Below are 20197 nucleotides of genomic sequence, written 5' to 3' on the forward strand. Positions count from 1 at the left end.
TAACGACTTCTACATTCCAGCTTCCCTGGTTTTTAGTTCAGATTTGTTTCCAGTGCACAAAGATTTACTCCTTCTTCCTCTTGTCTCTGCAATCAGTTCCAAGAACTGCCTCAGTCCACTGGTGCTCATTCTTCCTGAAAGTTAACCCTTAATCAAAGACATCCAGTGTTTTAGCTAGACAATTTGATTCATCACCTGGTATTTTCAATAGGGTTTTTTAAATATATATTTCCTCTAACCTCCTTCACCATAGTGATATAGTGAGTTTCAGAGGTAGGCTGGCTGTGGAACTGGCTAATTTTGCCATCTGGACACAAATTCAAGCATTCCCTTAGTGAATTTATGCTGCTTTTACTGGTTTCCATTGTAATTAGAGCAACTGGTGCTGTGAAGTCATTGCTGGAGCCATGGGGCAACAAAACTAGGGCTTAGACACTGATCCTTTTGTCCTGCTCACTTTGACAAATCACCCCTACATACTTCAACTTCTCCTATAGCAATAATTCAGAAAAGAAAAAAAAAACAAGAAACCAATCAACAAAAGCTCTCAAAGCCACCTCCCCCCAAAAAAACTAAAAGGAAAAAAAACCTACAAACCAAACCAACCAACCCCAAATCCAACCACACCAAATTTTTAAATTATGTTCTTCTTAATCCACCTTAGTTTCCTTGAAAGTGATTGTGATATTGCATTATTCATTTTGTCCAGTCACAAAGGATGGCATGAAGAGACTGGGTTTTTTTAAGAAGCCTCAAATTTCAAAATGTTGGAAGTGAATGATTTTTCCTCCTTCATCCTTTCAAGTGCATATCTGTAAACAGGTCCTGTGCCTGCTCAGGACTCACTGGGGGCTCCCTAGAAGGACCATCCAGTACTTGTATATGAGATGAAGGGGCCTAATTTTTTTAAAATGGCTTCCCTTTAAAAGCTTTTATTTGCTTGTTAAGTAACACATTTGTCTAATGTTATCCCTGCTGAAACTGATGTGGATGGAATCAGGCAGACAGCACATGTTACATTACATTATGAGTCTTAACATTTCACTAATTGCATTGACCTACTTCTGTGAATCACAGATTATTCTCCTGCTCATAAAGCACATCTGATTCCTTTACGTAGCTGTTCATGCAACGTGATACAATTGCAAGGGCCCACAAGGGGATGAAACCCTGTGATTTATCTATCCAAATGTAAGCAGACAGCATCTCCAGTTTTCATCAATACTTTGACCACATGCACAAAATGAGGAACAAAGCTCTCTTATATTCTGCAACTTGTACACAGACACTTATTTCTTAACTCTTACTTCCCTTTTAAACAGAGATAACAAAACCTTAATTGAAATTAGAAAAGCAGCTGACATGGCTCTGACTTGGCCATGTAGGTTTTTCATTTCCATGACAAGTTTCTTCAGGATGTAATGGGAAAGAAAGCATCAGTACAGAGACCTCAAACGGGTACGGGTCAGCCATCAGCTGACATACCAAGGACCTCCATTCAGCGTCTCCATGCTGAACTGCAGCTTCTCAATAGATGGGTCCTCTGGCTATTCATCAAGAGATTTTAATTAATTGTCGTGTATGCATGTGACTCCCTATAAACTGAGAAGAGTGTCATTGCTCCTCGGCTAAGGCAGAAAAGTTACTAGGATAAATGCATTTGATACAGTAACTGGGTGTTTAGACCTTGGCCTGTTTCTCATAAATAGAAGTGCTAAGATAAAGCAAATACTCTGCCAGCTAGCTCAGGCCTAAGCATTACTTACATGAAATGCTGAAGCAAGCCTAGAAAAGGTACTTCCAAAGGCTCCAACTAAATGAGCCATCATGATCCTGCCCAAATTCGCAATTGCAAAGCCAGCACCTGAGACAAGAACCCACAAGTCAGCCCGAGTCCTTATGCCAGCTTCATGCCAGGACTCTGGATCAGAGTCTTTTATATAAAACCCCCTGTACCTGTGACCCTTCCTACTTATGAATAAAGCCAAGGGATCACTTCTGAACACGAGGAACAGACAGATTTTTATGGCTCTCCATGTAGTAATTTGAAGAGGAATCTTTCAGCTGATGCTTTTCACTCTACACACAAGAGCTCCCTGCTGCCAAGAGCAGAGGAAAAAAAAGTTACCAGCTAAACTTAAAACCCCAAAATTGCAGGCTTGTCTGTAGTTGATTGCTTCTCTAAGCTGCTCTGCTTCAAAAGCAAATCTCATTATTGCTCGTGTAATGATCTCATTGATCATTAAGCATGGCCTTTTACTAGAGCTACAGTAACCCTGGAAGGATATTTGATTAAGAATGGATAATTCCTTTTAAATACATTTGTGACCCTTCTGTATATTTTTAACAAAATATAAAAAAAAAGTAATGGAATATGCATGAGTAGAGCAAGCTGCATGTGTAGGGACATGCTTATATTGACACAGATGGTGTTTTCAAATACACTAACCTTTCTTTTACATTTCAAATTAGAAAAAAAAAGCAACAAGAACATTAATTTACAATAAAAACTCTAAATGTGTCAACTTTTCAAAAAATAAATACGTGGTATTTTCAATATCCCCCAGCATTTCTTTGGTCAAAAGTATTTTTAAACTTAAGCTGTAAGGGTCCAACATGAGATCTGTCTGAAGGTGTATTTTTCTGGCTGATTTTACTGCTTGCTAAAAGAGGTGGCAAATTGCTGAGCTCTACTACATACAAACATAAAAGACCAGGTGCCTTTGGTGCATTTGCAGGTCTAACCTTTTGCAGGCCTAATATCATTTATTAAGTAGCTTAAAAATTATGAAACTTATAATTATTCACTTCCTATATCTTATATTAATTGTTAATATGTTAATTGTTAATGTCAAGTCTCTAATAGCAGCATAGTGCTGTAATTAAAAAAAAATACATGGGAGGGGTGGGGTGAGGAAATTGCTAAGGAAGTGAACATGATGACCTCATCTAAATTTATAGAAAAACTTTTGACTTCAGTGGATTTATTCTCTTGGACAGAAAGTAGATGCACTAACTGCAGGGCCCTAGTCTTGATAAGATGCTCGTGTCTTGTGGAATGCAAAAGTCAACTCACCATAAAAAATTGTTGGAATTTCCTTCCCAGCAGGGAAAAACCTGCATTGTGCTCATGTGCCTACTCCAATTTCAGCTCTGGGGAGCTGACCTCTTACTGTTACCAAAGCAAGATGCCAGGAATTGTGGCTCTTTCTCAGGCACACACAGCAAGCAAGCTACCTCACCACAGAGACTAGCAACAGAACACATACGACTCCCTAAGATACTATGCCTTGTTTCAAATCTTCTACTCAACTATTAGCTCTCAGGTGCAATGGGGAGCAGCAGCTGGGACAGAATAGGTGGGGAAGGTCTGGCCACAAGTCAATAGGCAGAGTGGTCCCTCAACACTTAGGAGTCACGGGGCAGGAGATCTGCCTTGCAGTGTACTGATCCCCTAATAGCCTGTGAATGTCCTGAAAGGGACATCTGCTGAACTAAGTCTTGGATTTAAATTTAATCCATAGGACTTCCTCTGCATTTATCTAGGGCTTTCAAACCATGAGAAGAGCCACCATGCTGACCAAGAAAGGAAATGTGTCCTTTAGTTAATGTCTTCACTTCCATCCTCTCACCGACCTGGTGACTCCACACAATTGCCGGACACCTGCAGAGCTGTCCATGGGACTTGGCTGACCACAAAAAATCTGGATGTTGCTCCATGACAAAAGAGCAAATGGGCAAGAGGCCAACTGTTGACTCATGAGACACTTGACTGCGGCTCCTGTCAAAGTGGCACTGATGCCATTTCTGGGAAAGGCGTTGCACACGAGTGGATGTCTCTGCACCAGGCTTTACATATTCTTTGTTTAATACATCATGATCTTGACTGGCTTGCTCTTCCATCCCCGAAGTTTCCAGAAGTTGGACAGAGGAAAAAAAAAAAAAAAAAGACATTTTAGGTAATGAGCCTCATGTAACAGATGGATACGCAGTCCCAGCCAGACTGCTTCATCGAGAGTTCAGCCAATTTTCCATGTCATCATCAGCAGTTGCAGGCCAAAAGGGCAACAGAAAGGGAGAGCTTAATCTGTAAGAAATCATCAGCAGATGAAACAAAGGTTAGATCAGTTCAGTGCATTACTAACTTCATTATTTTGAAATTGTATGCACAAATCACTTCCCATTTTAGAAAGCATGGGAATTATTTTGATCATTCACATGCACTGAGCAGAATCTGGCAGAAAGGCTTATGTTTTCTTTAGGAGAACCTACTTCCTGATCATGTAAAGAGCTGTACTCAGCTTGAGTAACAGGTGCAACTGAGCACAGCCTCTGTAAATCCCACTGTTTGCACACCCACGCTCCCTGCCAGACCCTTAAGTGGTGAGAGCAACAGTGAGGAGAGGGAATAATGCTACCCGTGATGCATGGCCTGAGTGCAATGTCCACTGGACAGGTACTGAGTCACCCCTTCCAAACAGGAAGTGAAAAATCTGGTCCCAGCATAGTTCTGCCCCAGATTGGAAATCTCTCCCTGATCCACATTAAAGATTTCCTACAGCAAAGGGAAAAATGGTGTACCTTGCCAGTCATTGAAGGTGTAATTGTAGCACAAAGGAATACTTGTGCTTCATACCAACTCAATGAATGGAACTCTTGGAGTGACGGTACAGTTTTAACTCATTAAATGGCTCACGGAGAAAGTAAAAGTTAGATTACCAGTGTGCTTGCTAATGCTTTACCATGTATTGTCACTGGTAACACTGCCAGTGCAGGAGCAAAATGCTATCTGTTGAAAACAATTTCTGGAGAACACCTGCTGCTTCCCCTTGAGAAGGTTGAGAACCAGATCCCACAACATACTGCTGTGTTCCACTCTCTGCCGCAATTTCAAGTAAACAAAACCTCCTAGAGCCTCAAATTTTGCAAATGTTTGTAAAAAAAGTTTGTTTCAAGTTCCATTTACTTGAGAAGCATCAATATTCCTTCATTTTTCTGCTTATGAAATGAGGAAAAAGTCTCAAACTGCTTCATCAACAATCAACAATTAAAAACTGATGAAATATGGTTATTACTTACAACACTTTAAACATCCCTTTTTGGAATGTACTTGAAACCACCACCTCCATGTCGACATGCTGGAGAAAAGGAATGTTAGAGCATAAATCTGCAGCCAAGGCAAATCTAAAAGCAGGGAGTGCCACTATCAGGGTAAACCTCAGCAATCTGGCTCAACACTCAGACTACACCAATCCCAATTAGAAGACACTTTGGGGTTCCTTTTGTAAATTTTGTTTTAGCTATAAGGGCTGCTGGCTTGTGAAAACTCAGCTGTTGACATCAGGGAAAAACACATATTACATGCAAATGATTAAGCAGCAAATGATTAAGGGTGTGAGCCAAAAGGATATGGCACCTCCTCATCCCAGGGGAGAAGTGTTTTGGTTAGCACCACTCTCTGCAACTGCATGGAACACACACAATTGTTTGTTTATACAAAGTGAAGGAAGCCTCAGAGCAGATTTGTGTGGTACACATCAGATTACAGCATCAGAAAGGTTTGCTCCAATGCCACTGCATTCTGGTCCCACACCCAGAGGAGAGCAATGGACAGCAACATTGAATGGACTTTGCTGAGGCCACAGTACAACCAAAGAGAGAATGAAAAACCAAACAGAAAAGCACAACATTCACAACAGATGAGAAGCAGTAACATGACAGCTCTACCTACTAAGGTACATTACTCATGGTTAGAGTTTGTATGAATCCTTCTTCACTGATAGCAAAAAGACCCCACCCACCAAAACCCAAGAAACACCAAATTAAATCACACTTGGTTCATGATGTAAAAGGCTGCTATGGGGTTTTTTTTGGTGGTGGTGGAGGGTTTGGGGGTGTATATGTTGGTTTTATTTCTGACTCTCCATTTGCAGCTATTTGAAGCATTGTTCTATAATTAGACCAAATACTGTGGGGCTTCTCATTAGCTAGAAATAATCTACAAAAGACACTTCTTGGCTTGTTCCACTATTTACATTTAGAAAAAACACCTATCATCTGACTCAGCCTCCTCAGTGCCTTTTATTATTATTATTATTATTATATAGCTTTCAAATGGCACTTTAAACTATTTCTTGCCTTTGACCATAAGCTAAGAAATTCCAGTACTCAATTCGCTCTACTAATCCCAGAAGTCAGCAACTTTTTTGGTATCAGGGAATGATGCATGAGCTCTGTGTGTGTGTGTGAGAGACGGGGGAGGAGGAGGAGGAGGAGGAGAGTCACAAAGGCAGCGGGGAGTGGTTTGCATATTACAAATCCGTGCTTAAGTACCCCAGCCTTTTCCACCGAGCTCGGGGTCGGCACTCAGACGGAGTCCTGTGCACCGAGGAAGGGACTGCGTGTCACTGCACCCGAGTGAGTGAGTTGTTTCAGCTTTGCTACTGCCGCAGCCTGGCTCCTCTCTTTCCCCTTGCTTCTTCTGATCCTACTGTGCCCTCCCTAGGCTGCTGTTACAGTGGCTGCGTGGGAGGTTCGGCTGTCAAATTATGCTACATGTAGAACAAGTCCTGAGAGTATTTAACTTTTAGAGTTTTGTTCGGTTTATTCAGCCTGACTTTCTGAGTGGTGCTGCCGGCAGCGAGGAGCTCTATACGGTGGCTGCAAGTGTAACTCAAGTACCCCATCTGTGCTTCTCTGCTGCTAACAGGCGTCTTTGAACCCCTGCTGTACTCAGGAAATCAGTACAATCACATGCACTGCTAAAACCAGACTTTACCAGCAATTAGGAATTGCTTTTCCAGAGGCAAACAGGCAGATCACTGGACTGTTCTAACAGCAAGCCCCTGCTCCTCATCAGTGCCTTGTACAGTCAGTTCTGAGCTGCTCTGATAACCAGGCTAGGTGTCAGGGTACTTCCCACAGAAAAGAGAACCTCATCAGCCTAAAAGCTGGAGTGAGGAGAGTCTGGGCATTCTGCAGGGAGTTTTCAGTAAGTGAAAACCCACTTCCAAACAATATTCCATTAGATGCAAAGGCTGACTAAAATGCCTTCACTTACATAACCAAGCTAAATGTAGGCTAATGTCAGAGGAATTAGATGAATATTAAGCAGCACAAACCAATTATTCTAGATCATTTTTGTGCACTGTTCTGTTCATTTTTCAAATTCCTGTCTTCTAAACCAGTGGATTAACATACTCCTAATTCCCACCATCATCCTATGGAGAAAAAACTGCCTGCATCTGCTACCACTCATTCAATTTTTCTTATCAAAACACAGGTTTTTTGTTGTTGGTATTTGTCTTTTACTTCAAAATTATACTGTTAAGGACCTTTTATCTTTGATTCTAACCGCTGTCGTTTTCCTATGTACATAATCCTCCCACACACATTTCCTCTGTTAAAAGCCATCTCTTGCTCACTGTTCATTTCAGACTATACAAGAAAACAAACTGTGGCTATAAAGTATCTTTCCTGGGCTTCTGTACTCCTTATAACTGTTTGTAAACACTAGTGCTTATACACTCATAAGCTGCCATGTTTGTAAAGAAAAAAGACACAGAGGTCTTTTGTAAGTTTACTTATGTTCATTCTTTTGTTTTCTTTAATCCAAAATAGAATCCACCTCTCCCTAAAAATACTCACATTGTGTAAATTACTCCCTGCTGCAGATGCACACATTCCCAGGCACACAGTCAAATCTATTTGTACAGAAATAAGACGGAAGGTCTCCACATTTTAAATTGAAATTACACATAAAGTAGCTCTTAGAGTTCTGGATTTGTGCATGAGCAATCACGTTAGCACAGCACACTCCTGTGCCACTGATTAACATGCTCTGCTGCTCTAAGGGTTTGCTGTTAACATTTCTGGTTGCTGTCTGTCCCACACAGACTGCTTCTCCTGAGCAGTTGGAAAGCAGAAGCAATTGAAGTTGGAGCTCATTTTCTACACCCCTTTGATAGAAATCTCACCAGAAAGTAATTACACTGCCCAGGAGCCACTGACATGGCTGCTGCTGTTGGGCTAGCAGGGGGTTTGCCCTGCTGCAGGAAGCTATGCTTACTCACACCTGCTGATACGTGCTGCAAATCCCAGATGGGAATTTTGACATTTAGTCCAAGAAAGGGGAAGAAAAAGAAAGAAGGGGAAAAAAATCTGCCAAATCCCACACATACATTTCAAAGTGCCAGCACTTTGAAAAACCTTGTTTAAACTCAAGTCTGCTAAAACTCCTGTAAAACAAGCTACAGCAATGAACTGAGAAAAATGGAAATGCCTAATTTAGAATTCTCAACTAAAATATTACTGGAATGACTTAGTAAAGCATAACCCTTAAATGGAGTTAGAGAGAAAACCAGGACACTGAGTGACATCACACAGACTGTACTATGCTTTGTATTTGTAGCAGATGCAAAGGGGGAAGGCAAACAAAGATTTGAGCTGTCTCAAGCTTAGTTTAGTTGATATGTGACAAAAAAGAATGTGTGACACGTTACAGCCTCTGTATAACTGTATGTCTCAGGCAAATGGCCATTATTTTTTTTTGTGCCAGGCACTCAGCAACTGGGACTGCCCTGGAGCTAGACTAGCTGGTGTTTCCATGAACCAAGGTGAAATTGGCTGCAACTGCCTCTCAGAAAGTACTTTCTTAAGTGTAGGAACACATAGGTTAGGGTTTTACATACGCAGCAGTTTGTGACTGTAACTTACAGAATCCTGGACGTTTATCACTTATGGCCAAATCTGGTGGTCTCCAGGCTTCTGGCTGGGTGTTGCTCAGGGCTGTAGTCCACATTTGGCTGCACTGGTCCTCCCCAGAAGGCTGGCAGTATCTAAACAGCACTCCAACAAGGTTCTGGGTCTCCTTGGGCTCACTCAGCTGCTAAGAAAATAATTGCAAAATATCTGAAAATACTTGAGATCTGTGCCTCAGCCCACTGTACTGTTGCCTCCTGGGCAGGGTGGTCTATGCCAGGCACTGCAGGGCAGACCAGGAGGACACCAGGAATTTGTGACAATGAGACATAGTAGGTGGTACTGGAGAACTCTGCAAAGTGAATAAAACCTTGCCCAGTCAAACCTGTACTAACTACAGGCACCATATACAGTTTTTAAAACCTAATTTTGTAATGCTTCTAATTTTATTTTTAGCAAATGGTACTGTGGGCTCACAACATGCAACAGGTTGAGAGCAAAGTAGTTGAGACAAGCAGGGGGAAGGATTTGGTGCTTTTACTCTCCCTTGCACACATCCACATGTGGCTGAGAAGAAAAAAAAAAACCACTTTCTCACATCCAAGGAAAGATACAAATTACGCTGCAGTTATGCAAATTATTGTTCTGGACAAGCTTGAGAGTTCTCAAAAGGGACATGAAATCATCCTGGCAAAAGCAGCAGCTGTCTCTGGAGAGCAAACTAAACAGCACAGAGCAACGTCACTCTGTGCTTTGTAGGAATATTGCGAGGTCCCACTGACTCATCTGGAGAATCTGCAGAGAGAGATGCAAGGCATGACTTTTACAGAAATGACTGGGGGTGGCAAGCATTAAGATTACTGAGGCTTTTGTTCTACCACAAAATGCTTCTGAGAATTCTTAAAACATCTGATGTGGAAATAAAAGACTTAAGTAGTTTTTCCTGAGAAATTATCCTAACCACCCCTTTGTCTGCATCTTTCCCGAGATCTCTCCTCTTGCAATTTTACTTTCCAGTATTTCACAGTTTTGGGTGTGCAATTTATTAATCTGAAGGAGGCTGCACAAAACAATTTCAAAAGTTATCTACGTAAAACTGGGACAAAGCAGATGCAAATCCAAAGAGTGAGGATCAGACAGAAAGCAAAGTCACCACAGATGCTCAGGCCCTAAAGGGAAGGGCCTGGCAAGCCAAGCAGATGGAGCACATGCTGCTGAGGTGGCTCAGCAAAGCCCTGACCATCACCACTTCCCTGCCTCCTTAATCCTGCTGGTGAGAGCTCCCTCATTCACTACAGTTCAAACAAACAGGGTGAACTTCAGACATATGAATAAATTCTTTATCAGTTTGATTGCAGTTGCCTGAGGGCTAATCACATGAAGGGCAGCAGCTACAACCTCAGCTCAGGGAAACCCAGTGGGCTCTGGAGTTCTTCTTCAACAAGTCCTGAAAGTGGACACCCAGTCACTGCCCACTCACACTGGACTCTCACTTTCAAAACCATCCTTTCCTATTTTTATTATCATCCTCTTTCACTGATACACTGCAGTTATTTTTCTAAAAAAAAAAAAATTAAAAAAAAAATTAAAAGTGGGATTTTTTTCCTGTGTTCTGGAAGGATTTTTGTCAGAGTTCTGATTTTCCGCATCAGCAAACCAAGCCTAGAGCTTCCTTGGAGAGATAATTGCTTTAAGGTCTCCTACAGCTCCTTTTTTTTTAAGCCCACATATTGACAGATCAGGCTTTGCTCACACTGTAGAGTTTTACTCATCAGGTTACTTAAAATACTTATAATCATTAGTACTACTCAATACTCTCACAGTAACGCCTTAAAGCCTCTTGTCCTTTTATAGGAGGCTCATTTCCCCCCATATCACAAATAGCCAGCACACTGGGTAAAGCTATGCAAAATCCTGCTAAAAAAGATTTTATATCCATATTATGCTTTAAGTCATGCATGTATCTAACCTTGAAATTCATGCTAACAATATCAGGCCACAACCATTATATTAGGAATTTATTATTTCAAAACTCAATCCTACACCAAATGGCAAGGGTGCAGAGATTTTTTTTCTCTTTTCTGTCTGAAGTCCAGATTGCTATCTGGTTTAGAAAGATAAGAGATCAAATTAAAATGCTTATTTTCTGTAACTGGGACGGATTGGGAAAAGAGACCACCAACTTTCAAAAAGAGCTTATGTCAGACTGAGAACTGACAGTAAATAGATAGAATTACTTAGAGTTTTTAATTTTATTTTCTGTCAAAACACAGATTGCTGTGGAAATCTTCCATTGGAGGACCTTCAGTCTTCCGTCAACCTGCCAATATTCTCTAATCCTTCTCTCCTAAAAGATAGGCAGAAAATGTCTTATTTTCTTTGCTTAAAAAGGAAAAAAACCCCACAAACTGTCAAATCATTACTATTCTTGGTTTTCAAAGGCTGAAAATATCTCTTAAATCTCTAGCATTTTTGACTCTGTGTTAAAAGCTGAAGTTTATGCTCAAGAAAATGAGCATTTTTCCTTCTTTTGCTGTGCAAGAGAAGACCATCTGATTCTTCAATTCTCCATTTCTTAACAAGAATCACAAAGTCATTAACTTCCCCATTGAGGGAGCATATCATGAGTCCCTCAGTTTTTCCCAGGTGAAGCCATGAGTTGGTTGTCTTGGTGTTACATCCATCCAGATAAAGAGCTTGGGTTAAGCCAGTGTGTTTGCCAGGCAGAGTTGCCAACCTTCCTCACCAGCAAGGAGTCAGGAAGTGGCCAAAAGCCACGCCATGGCTGGTTCTTGCAGGCACGAGCGGATTTGTCAGCATCAAACTTTACTCTCCAAAAAAAGAACAAATACATCACTATTTCCCTTTATAATTTCAGCTCAAAATTTAGAAAGACAGTATTAACAGAGAGAGCCTTAAAGAGAGTAATTTTCCAGCTAAGAGAAAAAAGTTGAAGGCATTCCTGCAGCAAGCAATCTGATCGGTAACCAGGAGAGCAGCACCACACCCACAGGCAGGGCAAGGCTGCTTCTCAGATGGCTTCCATCTTTTCAGCATCGCTCAGACAGGAAAATGTAAACAATTATGCCTTTTCCCCATACTTTCTGACTGTTAAGTTGGTTAAATAAAAAGGAAGAAATACTGCTCACTGACATTTTCTGTTTTTCCTACCTTGTGCGTTTAATGAAGTTACAGCTGTGAAAGCTTTTCTTTATTTGCCTTCTGCAGTAACTATTTGAGTCTTGTCTCTCTCCCTTCCTCTGAAATCTGAAAATGAAGGCAGAAAAGCTCACTTGGACAGGTAAAATACCTTTTTAAAACTGAGGAGGAAGAACTCTGCTTTAATGCTCAGCTCTCCAATCACAGGGATGAGGAATTCACATACATGAGAAGGGTGATAAGCAAGATGGGCAAAACTGAACTTACTATTCCTAATTTTTCTCAGGTGAAACAAGGCAGATTAAGTCTCTTTCCTGGTTAAAGGTTTTTCTTTGTACTCCGTAAGTAACACAACTCTCTTCTATTCCTGAAGTCAAACCAAAAATCCATGCTTCATACTTGGATAAGTCAAGTCACTCCTGAGATGACTGCCTTAGAAAGATTTCTCCTTTGATGTGTAAAGACTCTTTTGTCTCTATATACAGAGACTCTGCCAACTCCTCCTTTTCTAAACTGAGTATCCTAGCTGACATTAGCACTACTTGGCCCTGTCATTGGGAGTAAGGAAAAAGAGTTTTCCCTCTGAAATCCCAGTGTTACTATTAATGGAAAACATTCAGCTGATACTAACTATAAGACTTCAGACTGTATACGTGGCAGAAATACATGGGTAAATATAAGAACTGCATGAAATTGCAGTGCCCCATCCACCCCTGTAGGACACCCAAATCAGGCTGCTGGGTGTGCACCTGTTTCAAAACTTACTTTTCAGGCCAAATTTGCAGAAAAACTTCATAAAGAAACAGCAAATAAAAAATTAAAAAAAAACCAAAAAACAAACCAAACCAAAATAACAAAAAAAACCCAAACAAAAAAAGAACTCAAACCAACCAACCAAACCCAAACCAACAACAAAACCAAAACAAACAAACGAAAAAAACAACAAAACCAAAAACCCAAAAGAGAGAAAAATGTCCACAAAGCTTTTCACCACTGAATAGATTAGTGCTTAGAGAGGACACAAACTCCATTTCACTCTCCATAAAGCAAGATTCTTCTTGGCAGAAAGATACCTGTAGGCTCGTGTGAATGGAGGCTTATTTGTTGTTATACAGTCATCCTATAAAATCATGAAAATGGAATATATAAACAGCTCCAGCCACTGAAACACTCTGAATTCATATAACAGCTTAATCTTATAATAAAATAAACAGAGATATCCATTGACTTAATCATCACTCCTGAATCACTATCCTGGTCTGGCTGCAGTTCAGGAGAGGAAAATGACAGCCAAGACCTCCAGCTTCCCCTTTTGGCAGCCCAGGCCAGGGGCAGCATTAGTGTCAGGCACTAACTGTGGTGCTTTCCGTGACTCCTAAATTAATGAAGAACCCTCATGTTAAATAAATAGAAATACAGTGCACTGCGTCGTGTTTTCCAAGCCGACAGTTCAAGTCCAAATTTTTGGAAACACCCCCATGAACCTTCACCTCAACCTTACCGGTCTTGCTTCCTGGGCTTCTTTACATCCTCTAACAATGATGAAATCTTAAGGCAAAAAACCCCTTGATTTCTTGCAGCACAAAGGATAAATAAAGGGGACTTTGCTCCATAACCATTTTGCTCTGACAAAATGACATTTCTTTGCATGCACATGAAAACATAGCTCAGCTTAGCTGATTTTTCCTCCCTTCACCCCCAGCTCAGGCAAACCTCTCTGCTGTTTGTCACCTCTAATACTAATAACCTTATCACCTCAAATACAAATAACCTTATACAGGAAAACACAATTACGTGCTGCCTTGAATTTTTTTTTCCTGAATTCACATACTGAGTACTTGCATTGTCGCGTCCCACTGCAAGGGAGTCGCGCAGGGATTGTTTTTAACAGACTTCTCAGATTAAATAAAGCACATACGCAGCGAATACTGCATCTGAGAAGTGTTCATTGATAAAGAAAGATAAGCCTTCCTACCTTAGGGGAATAGAAACGGGAGCCGAGAGGGGAAAAGGACAGAGAAACAGTAGACAAGGACAGTGTTAGCGCTGTTAGCCGGCGCGCCCCGTCGGTGCGTGCTGCGATCCGCGGCGAGTCTGCACAGCCCTTGTGACCGGCTGGGCGTGATTGCCAAGAGGCGGCGGGCAGCGTGTGTCCGGCGTCGGGAACGAGGGCTGTGGGCGAGCTTCTGCGGGGCGATGAGGGGAAAGCCATGCCTCGAGGCGGCTGCGATGGCCGGGAGCAGGGTGCTTGCGGCGCGGGAAGGCTCCAAGCGCGGCGGGCAGGCTGCGAGCAGCCTTGGCGGCTCGAGGCTGCTGCGGGGAGCCGCAAAGGAGGGTAGGCGGAGCAGGACAGAGGCAGTGCAGGCTTCAGGGCTGAGGCAGGGCGAGCAGAACAGCAGAGAGAAGGTGAAGTGGGGCAGAACGAGCCGAGCATCCAGACGAGCACGTCCAGGAAACCGCGCCGGCTGGCCCCGCTTATGGCGCAGTTACCTGCGCTTATGTGCTAAGGCTCCTCCCGTAGTCCGATCGACCACCGGCTGCTCAGGGAACATGTTTCCCAGGTAGCAGGAATTTCGCTGCCCACAGCCCGGTGGTAGAAGGCTTCTCTCTCCTGACTGACTGCCAGGCGAGGTCTCTGGAGAGCTTCCTGCCGTTTTCCAAAGGCCTTGTCCCGTTAGAGGCCCTGAAATGGCGGCGCTCTCCGTCCCCTCACGATCCCAGCGGCCTCCTGCACATTGCACGCATTGAGGCCCCTCGGCGGTTTTCCACCCCGTGTCAGAAAACAGTTTTATAACATAAAACCTCGACAGTGTTGGGGCATAAATAAAAATTATATTGGTTCCTCAGCATGCATGCACGTTTTGGGTCGTGTTACCAGCCTGAAGAATATTTTCTTATATTACCTCAGAATCAGGGTTTTAAAAAAACCAAGCCATGAAACACTTTTCCTCTAGAGAGCCCCGCAGAGTTTTGGTGCTTAATTTTGCTGAGGCTGGGCATGCAGGACCAAACACTGGCTGCCTGCTCTGGGTATACACACAGAATTTGTCCTGAGCAGTGTACAATTTGGCAGTGCTTTTTCTCTTCTGCACTGCTGCTATCTGAAACTCAGCATTTCAGTGTCCAGGGAATGCTGATTCCTTCCTGGGCTCTGTGTTTTAACTCTGCTGTTGCATGAAGTTTTCAAATTGGTAGCTCAGTCCTGCTTCAACTGGAATGAAAGCATCCTGAGTTCATCAGGAAATACCATATCTCCATAAAGCCACGAACAGTTTTGAATAATTTGAAATCTGTCCTAAAATTCTTACATACTTGTAACCCAAACCCTTATTTTTTGACTGATGAGTGTAATGGTGGGTTACCAACTTTACACGTATTTGACATTCTCTCAGATTTCCAGTTTGATTTTGTCACTGACTGGTTCCAACACTTGAATGTACTCATGAGATACATTAATCTTCTGTTTAAAGGTATGTTAAAGCCAGTTAAGCTGGCTTTCAGAAAGTCGCAGAGGAAAGCTAGAAAATCAGCTAAGCAAGTCAACAACTTTAAAATATTAAAGGTAATTTAATAGTAAATTTAAAGCCGTTGAGTTCATGGCTTTGAAAGCTGTATGCAATGAAACTGGGACTGAAGTGCTGCCAGTGTAGGACAGAGGTGGTGTACAGGGCCATCCCAGCCACATATTCATCAGTCAGTTGGGTGTTGTGGGTTTTGGGTGGGGTGTGTTTTGTTTTGGTTTGTGGTTCACACACCACCACCATCTTTCAGTATTTTTAAGACATGACTAACCTAAAAAAAGAGAAATAAAAGATTTTCCTGCTCTCCACCTCCAAAAAACCCCCAACATCTTCACCCCAAAAATGAACTCAAAGGCACCAAATTGATCTTTTTCACCTAGAAATGACATTTTTAGATAATTCAGTAATTCTGGATGGTTTTGAATGGTTTTAATTTGTTCCTCCAGATCGCCTTCTTTATAAAATATGATGGGAAAAGGAGGTAAAGGAGGACAAGATAAAAAAACCCTAACAGCTTACTTTGTATGTTTAGCAAAAAGCTATTCTGACTACAACCATTTCTTTCTTTTAGAAACTTATCTGTAGTTGTTTAGGAAGCACTACACCACTACACCACTCACAAGTCCAGGGCACTGGGACTGCTATAGATGTTTATGGAAAAACTCTGTGGATGCTGCTAAAGAAGGGAAGCAGACACTAAATCAGTAAATGAGACTAAATCAGTAGCATGTGCTTGTCTCTAAAAAACTGAAAAGTAAGATTCAAGGTTTGGGGTTTTTTTCCCCCTTTGGCTCCTAAATCACTGTCATGAATCTCAGATTACACATGCTTTTTAAGAAATGCATTTCCTTGCTCCTAAGTGACCACACCGAATCAGAAACAAGGACAAAAGGGAAGAAAATCCTGCTGTGATCTTGTTGTCTCTTCTTACATTAACTTTGTAGACATATAATCCAAATTCATCCTGCATAAATATAGTATGATCCTATATAGTATTATCATATACACAATGAAGCATAAAAAGTAATAAATAGGGGTACAAAATTTGAAAATGGAGCAGGCAAGCTCTGCCACTTCCCTAAAACATGCTTGAAGAAGCTGGGATTGTAAAAATTTCTCTCTTTAGAGAAAGAAATGGTTACACATGTATTCTGTGGGCTGCATTTGCCAAGCAGCAGACAAACGTGTTTTCCGGTAATTAACACATCTAAAAAACCAAATCACATCCTGATGCAACTCTTTTTGCCTGGAGCTTCTTTCTTTTATACAGTGCAAAGGAACACACTTGGCTTCAAAAATAATAATTGTAGTGGTGTGTTTTGAAGCACTTGTAGATATTTTCACTGGTAACTTTCCAGCTCTGTTCCTGCTTCTCTGCTGGGCCATCCTGTGTGAGAAGTCTGCATACACTAATAATGTGAATCTCCATTCACTAATAATTCACTTTTGAGCCTGGTGTGTGCTGTAGAGGAACAGATAACTCACAATCAATTAAGCAGCCTCCAGTGTGCTCATTTGCTATGTTTTCTTTTTTGTTTGTTTGTTTGCTTTCGTTATTTTGAGGACAGAAAGTACATGTTTTCACTTTTGAGGAGCAAGTGGCAAAAGCAGTTGGCACTTTTCAATGTGAATGTAAGTTCTGAGTGTAAGCTTTTCTGTTTCTGAACAAAGAGCTTCTCCTTCTCAAGTGAAAGCTGTTGATGCATCTCCTCAAGCACGTTTTCAAGGCAAGATGACTAAATGGGGTTGTTTCGATTGTGAGATTATGTAGTAGCACTTATTCACTAAAAAAAGAAAAAAGAGTTCCCTTTTTGTCCTAGGGCAGATGATCTGTTCCAGGCTTTCTGACTAACTGTCTGAATCTGATGCACATAAAAGAATGATAAATGCAATGTCTACTTTAAGGCAAAAACGAGAAAGGGTTTTGCTTTGGGTGAGGAGGCAGATGGTTGTTTTACTATCCTTTAGTCAACGCCTTCAAATCTCAGCTGAGCTCTCTTTTTAAAGTGCTATGTGTAAATACTTAGCTTTGTTTTAAAGTAGCCTTATCTGTTCACTTTTCCTGTTCCATCCTTGCTGTACAAACTCTCAAATACTTTTTTCTGTTACCCTGCAAAACAAATAGAGCCTTCCTATTACTTGATGCCTAACTAGAACTGAAAGGAAAAAAATAAACCACACAAAAACCTACAAAAGCTATATCAAGTTTTCTTTTGTCTTCTGTACAAGAAACTGAAAATTTGATGATGATTTTCTTGAGACAACACTGTAGACTAGTTTGCATGTCAATTTTTTCTTATCAAATAATTTTGGTGATTGCTTACACAACTGGGGTAATAGTTGATGAAAAACAATCATGAGAGTTTGGTAATTCTCCTGATTTAGTCTTTGGTGAAGGTATCCATAAGCAATAGGGGCTGAGCAGGGCAGGCATGAACAAAATTGCTGCTCAAAACAACTACTTTCTGGTACAATGTATGATTTTAGATTTGCACTCTGAAAAGAAAAAACAAAATCCACTTCATAAAAATTGGCCTGACTTTGGAGTCCCAAGAGAAATAAATGAAAGCTGAAAGTTCCTAATACATCTGAAAAAAAATCAAGCCAGCTTTCTAAAGACACAGAAGGAGGAACTGCAGGTTCAGCTGTCTTTGTCTACGTCTGCCTGCCGTGGCTGACAAATGCAGAACAAAAAGGTGTGAGCAATGCAGCAATTGTGAAGTACAGCACACCACGGCTTGGTGCAACATTTCCTTTGCATTGTACAAGCGTGTCTGTCAAAACAAGCACACAGAGTGCTTCTTGTAAGAAAGGAGTTGAGTTACCTCTCTCTAAAGCAGCTCTGTCTCTCTCCCAGCAGGGCCCAGCATGCCGCAGTACAAGCTCACCTACTTCAACCTGCGAGGACGAGCAGAGATCAGCCGCTACCTCTTTGCCTATTCGGGCACAAAGTACGAAGACCACAGGATAGAAGCAGCAGACTGGCCCAAAATCAAGCCAAGTGAGTAGCACAGCTTCTTACAGCCAAAGCTCTGCTAGAAATGCTGTCAAAAAGAAAAGCAATTGAAGGGGTACCTGTATGTTTCATGAGCAGAAATACATTTAATTTCTTGGTTAATTAAGCCAGAGTAATTTAATTAAGCCTATGCAGATTTCAAGGTGAGACAGCTAAAATGTCATTGCTGATGCTTTCACAGGAGACTAAATCCAAACCTTCAGACAATCTAAAATGGCTTACCTGCTGTCATCCAGCTGGGCTTTTACTCCTTATCAGTTCAGCACAGCTTTTGTCTGCCTAAAGATAACCAACTGAGTGTTCATCTCAGCTTCTCTGGATAATTTGATCTCAAAAACCACGCCTCAGCCTTCACCCTGGGTTTAGAAAGCCAAATTGGAAAGAAGTGTCAGGAAGGACACTCCTTTGCAACCTGAAAGGTCTTCACAGAGGAAAACTGATGAGAAATCAATATAAATTCATTCAGCTGACATAGTAAAGAAAAAACAAAAGGATCAAAAGAGGTACTAGAAAATAATTGTTCGTAGCAACAAGTCCTACCAGCCCTTCCAAGTGTACCCTCCAGGGTACTGTACCCCATTTATTTCATGTCTTTTAGTTTAAATAATCTCTTTCCAGCTTTTAAATATTTGTTATTTCTGTTCATTAAACTAGCCTTAGTTTGAATGAAACAGATGTTGAGTTTGAAGACTCAGGGTATGAAATCAGAGAAATCCATGTCTCCATTTCATGGATTAGGCCTGTATTTGGCTACACAGGCTATGACTTTTCACATCCAGAATGAGGAGCAAATACCTTTTGTTTGGGGAAAGACACAACTAATGCACAAGGGGATTTCTCTTAATGAAGCAATGTTTCTTGGTAAGCTTTCACAGCACTTAATAAGCCGAGCCAGCAGGCTATCAAATTATTGTAGGGTGCAGTTAAGTTGGGTCTTTCCTATTTGCCGTGATTTGAATGATAAGTACTCAAACATAGCTGTTATCCAAGTGGCAATTGAAGCCTCCAGTGCTGCTCAAGCCTAGAAAACACTGGCAAAAACCCATAGAGAGTAAAAAGAATCAGTGGAACTGGGATATTTTCAGCTATGACTGACTTTGGGTACCTTTTCTTTATAAGAACTTAAGCCAGTTAACCACGTGGTGTAGCTTATTTCTCTTTCACTGCAACTCTCAGGGAAGCAGGGTAGAAACTAAAGGTGAGATTAAGAATTCAGATGACCCAAGGAGAGCTCTGCATGGGCTTTTCATACTTAAATGCACATATCTTCACATGTACGCACACTCACTTTTGTCCTGAAACGAAGTTAAGAGTATAAGCAAAGTATATTTTTATGTAGAGTTTTGTATACTGATTAAGTAAGACAAATTAGAAAGACAAGCATAATTAGTCACTTAAAGCGTACAGAGGCATTTACATCCTAGGACTAGATGTTCTAGCAGCAGATCTGTCGGACAAGGTAAAAGCATTGCATCACTCCATGAATATTGTTGATGATTCCAATGTCTGAAAAGCGCAAGAAACAGTGCAGGAAGAGTCTTCCTATACTTTTCTTCAGTGCTCACTCCACAAACCTGCTAGTGCAGCTTTATGTGTACAGGACTTGTTCACTACAGTGTGTGCCCAGCTGCAGCACTGTTGCCACAAAAATATTGAGAGCAGAGACACCCTAGAAATGCTAAGCTGTACAATTTGTAACTGTACCTGCTGCATTAATGGATGTTGGTTAAGTCATCTAACCTTTGGACACCTTTGTTTCTGTGCTGTGTAAAGTTTGCTAGCAGGTTTACCAAGGGTTAAT

At 41.3% G+C, this 20197-nt stretch overlaps 1 protein-coding gene and 1 long non-coding RNA gene across 9 annotated transcripts in view; one reads left to right on the plus strand and one right to left on the minus strand.

Moving 5' to 3' along the window:
• Window positions 1–2857: 2857 nt before the first annotated feature.
• Window positions 2858–10259, minus strand: LOC146437928 (uncharacterized). The gene is made up of 3 exons (XR_014851595.1): window positions 8716–10259; window positions 5080–5138; window positions 2858–4087 (listed from the first exon to the last, which is right to left on the minus strand). It is a non-coding gene; the product is annotated as an uncharacterized LOC146437928 (long non-coding RNA).
• HPGDS (hematopoietic prostaglandin D synthase) overlaps window positions 6281–20197 on the plus strand; it is a 28026-nt gene continuing 14109 nt past the window's right edge. The window contains exons 1-3 of one of the 8 annotated variants that reach the window (XM_085058005.1): window positions 14088–14194; window positions 15330–15421; window positions 18238–18381. In XM_085058005.1, the coding sequence (XP_084914131.1) occupies window positions 18249–18381 (133 nt within the window). In that variant the 5' untranslated portion in view covers window positions 14088–14194; window positions 15330–15421; window positions 18238–18248. Of the gene's footprint in view, window positions 6422–13951; window positions 14195–15329; window positions 15422–18237; window positions 18382–20197 lie in introns of those variants that run through there. The other 7 variants (XM_085058006.1, XM_085058007.1, XM_085058003.1 and 4 more) reach the window with 7 other exon arrangements.

Source organism: Lichenostomus cassidix, chromosome 4 (assembly GCF_008360975.1).
Source record: "Lichenostomus cassidix isolate B80296 chromosome 4, HeHo_3.0, whole genome shotgun sequence".
Classification (NCBI taxonomy): domain Eukaryota; kingdom Metazoa; phylum Chordata; class Aves; order Passeriformes; family Meliphagidae; genus Lichenostomus; species Lichenostomus cassidix.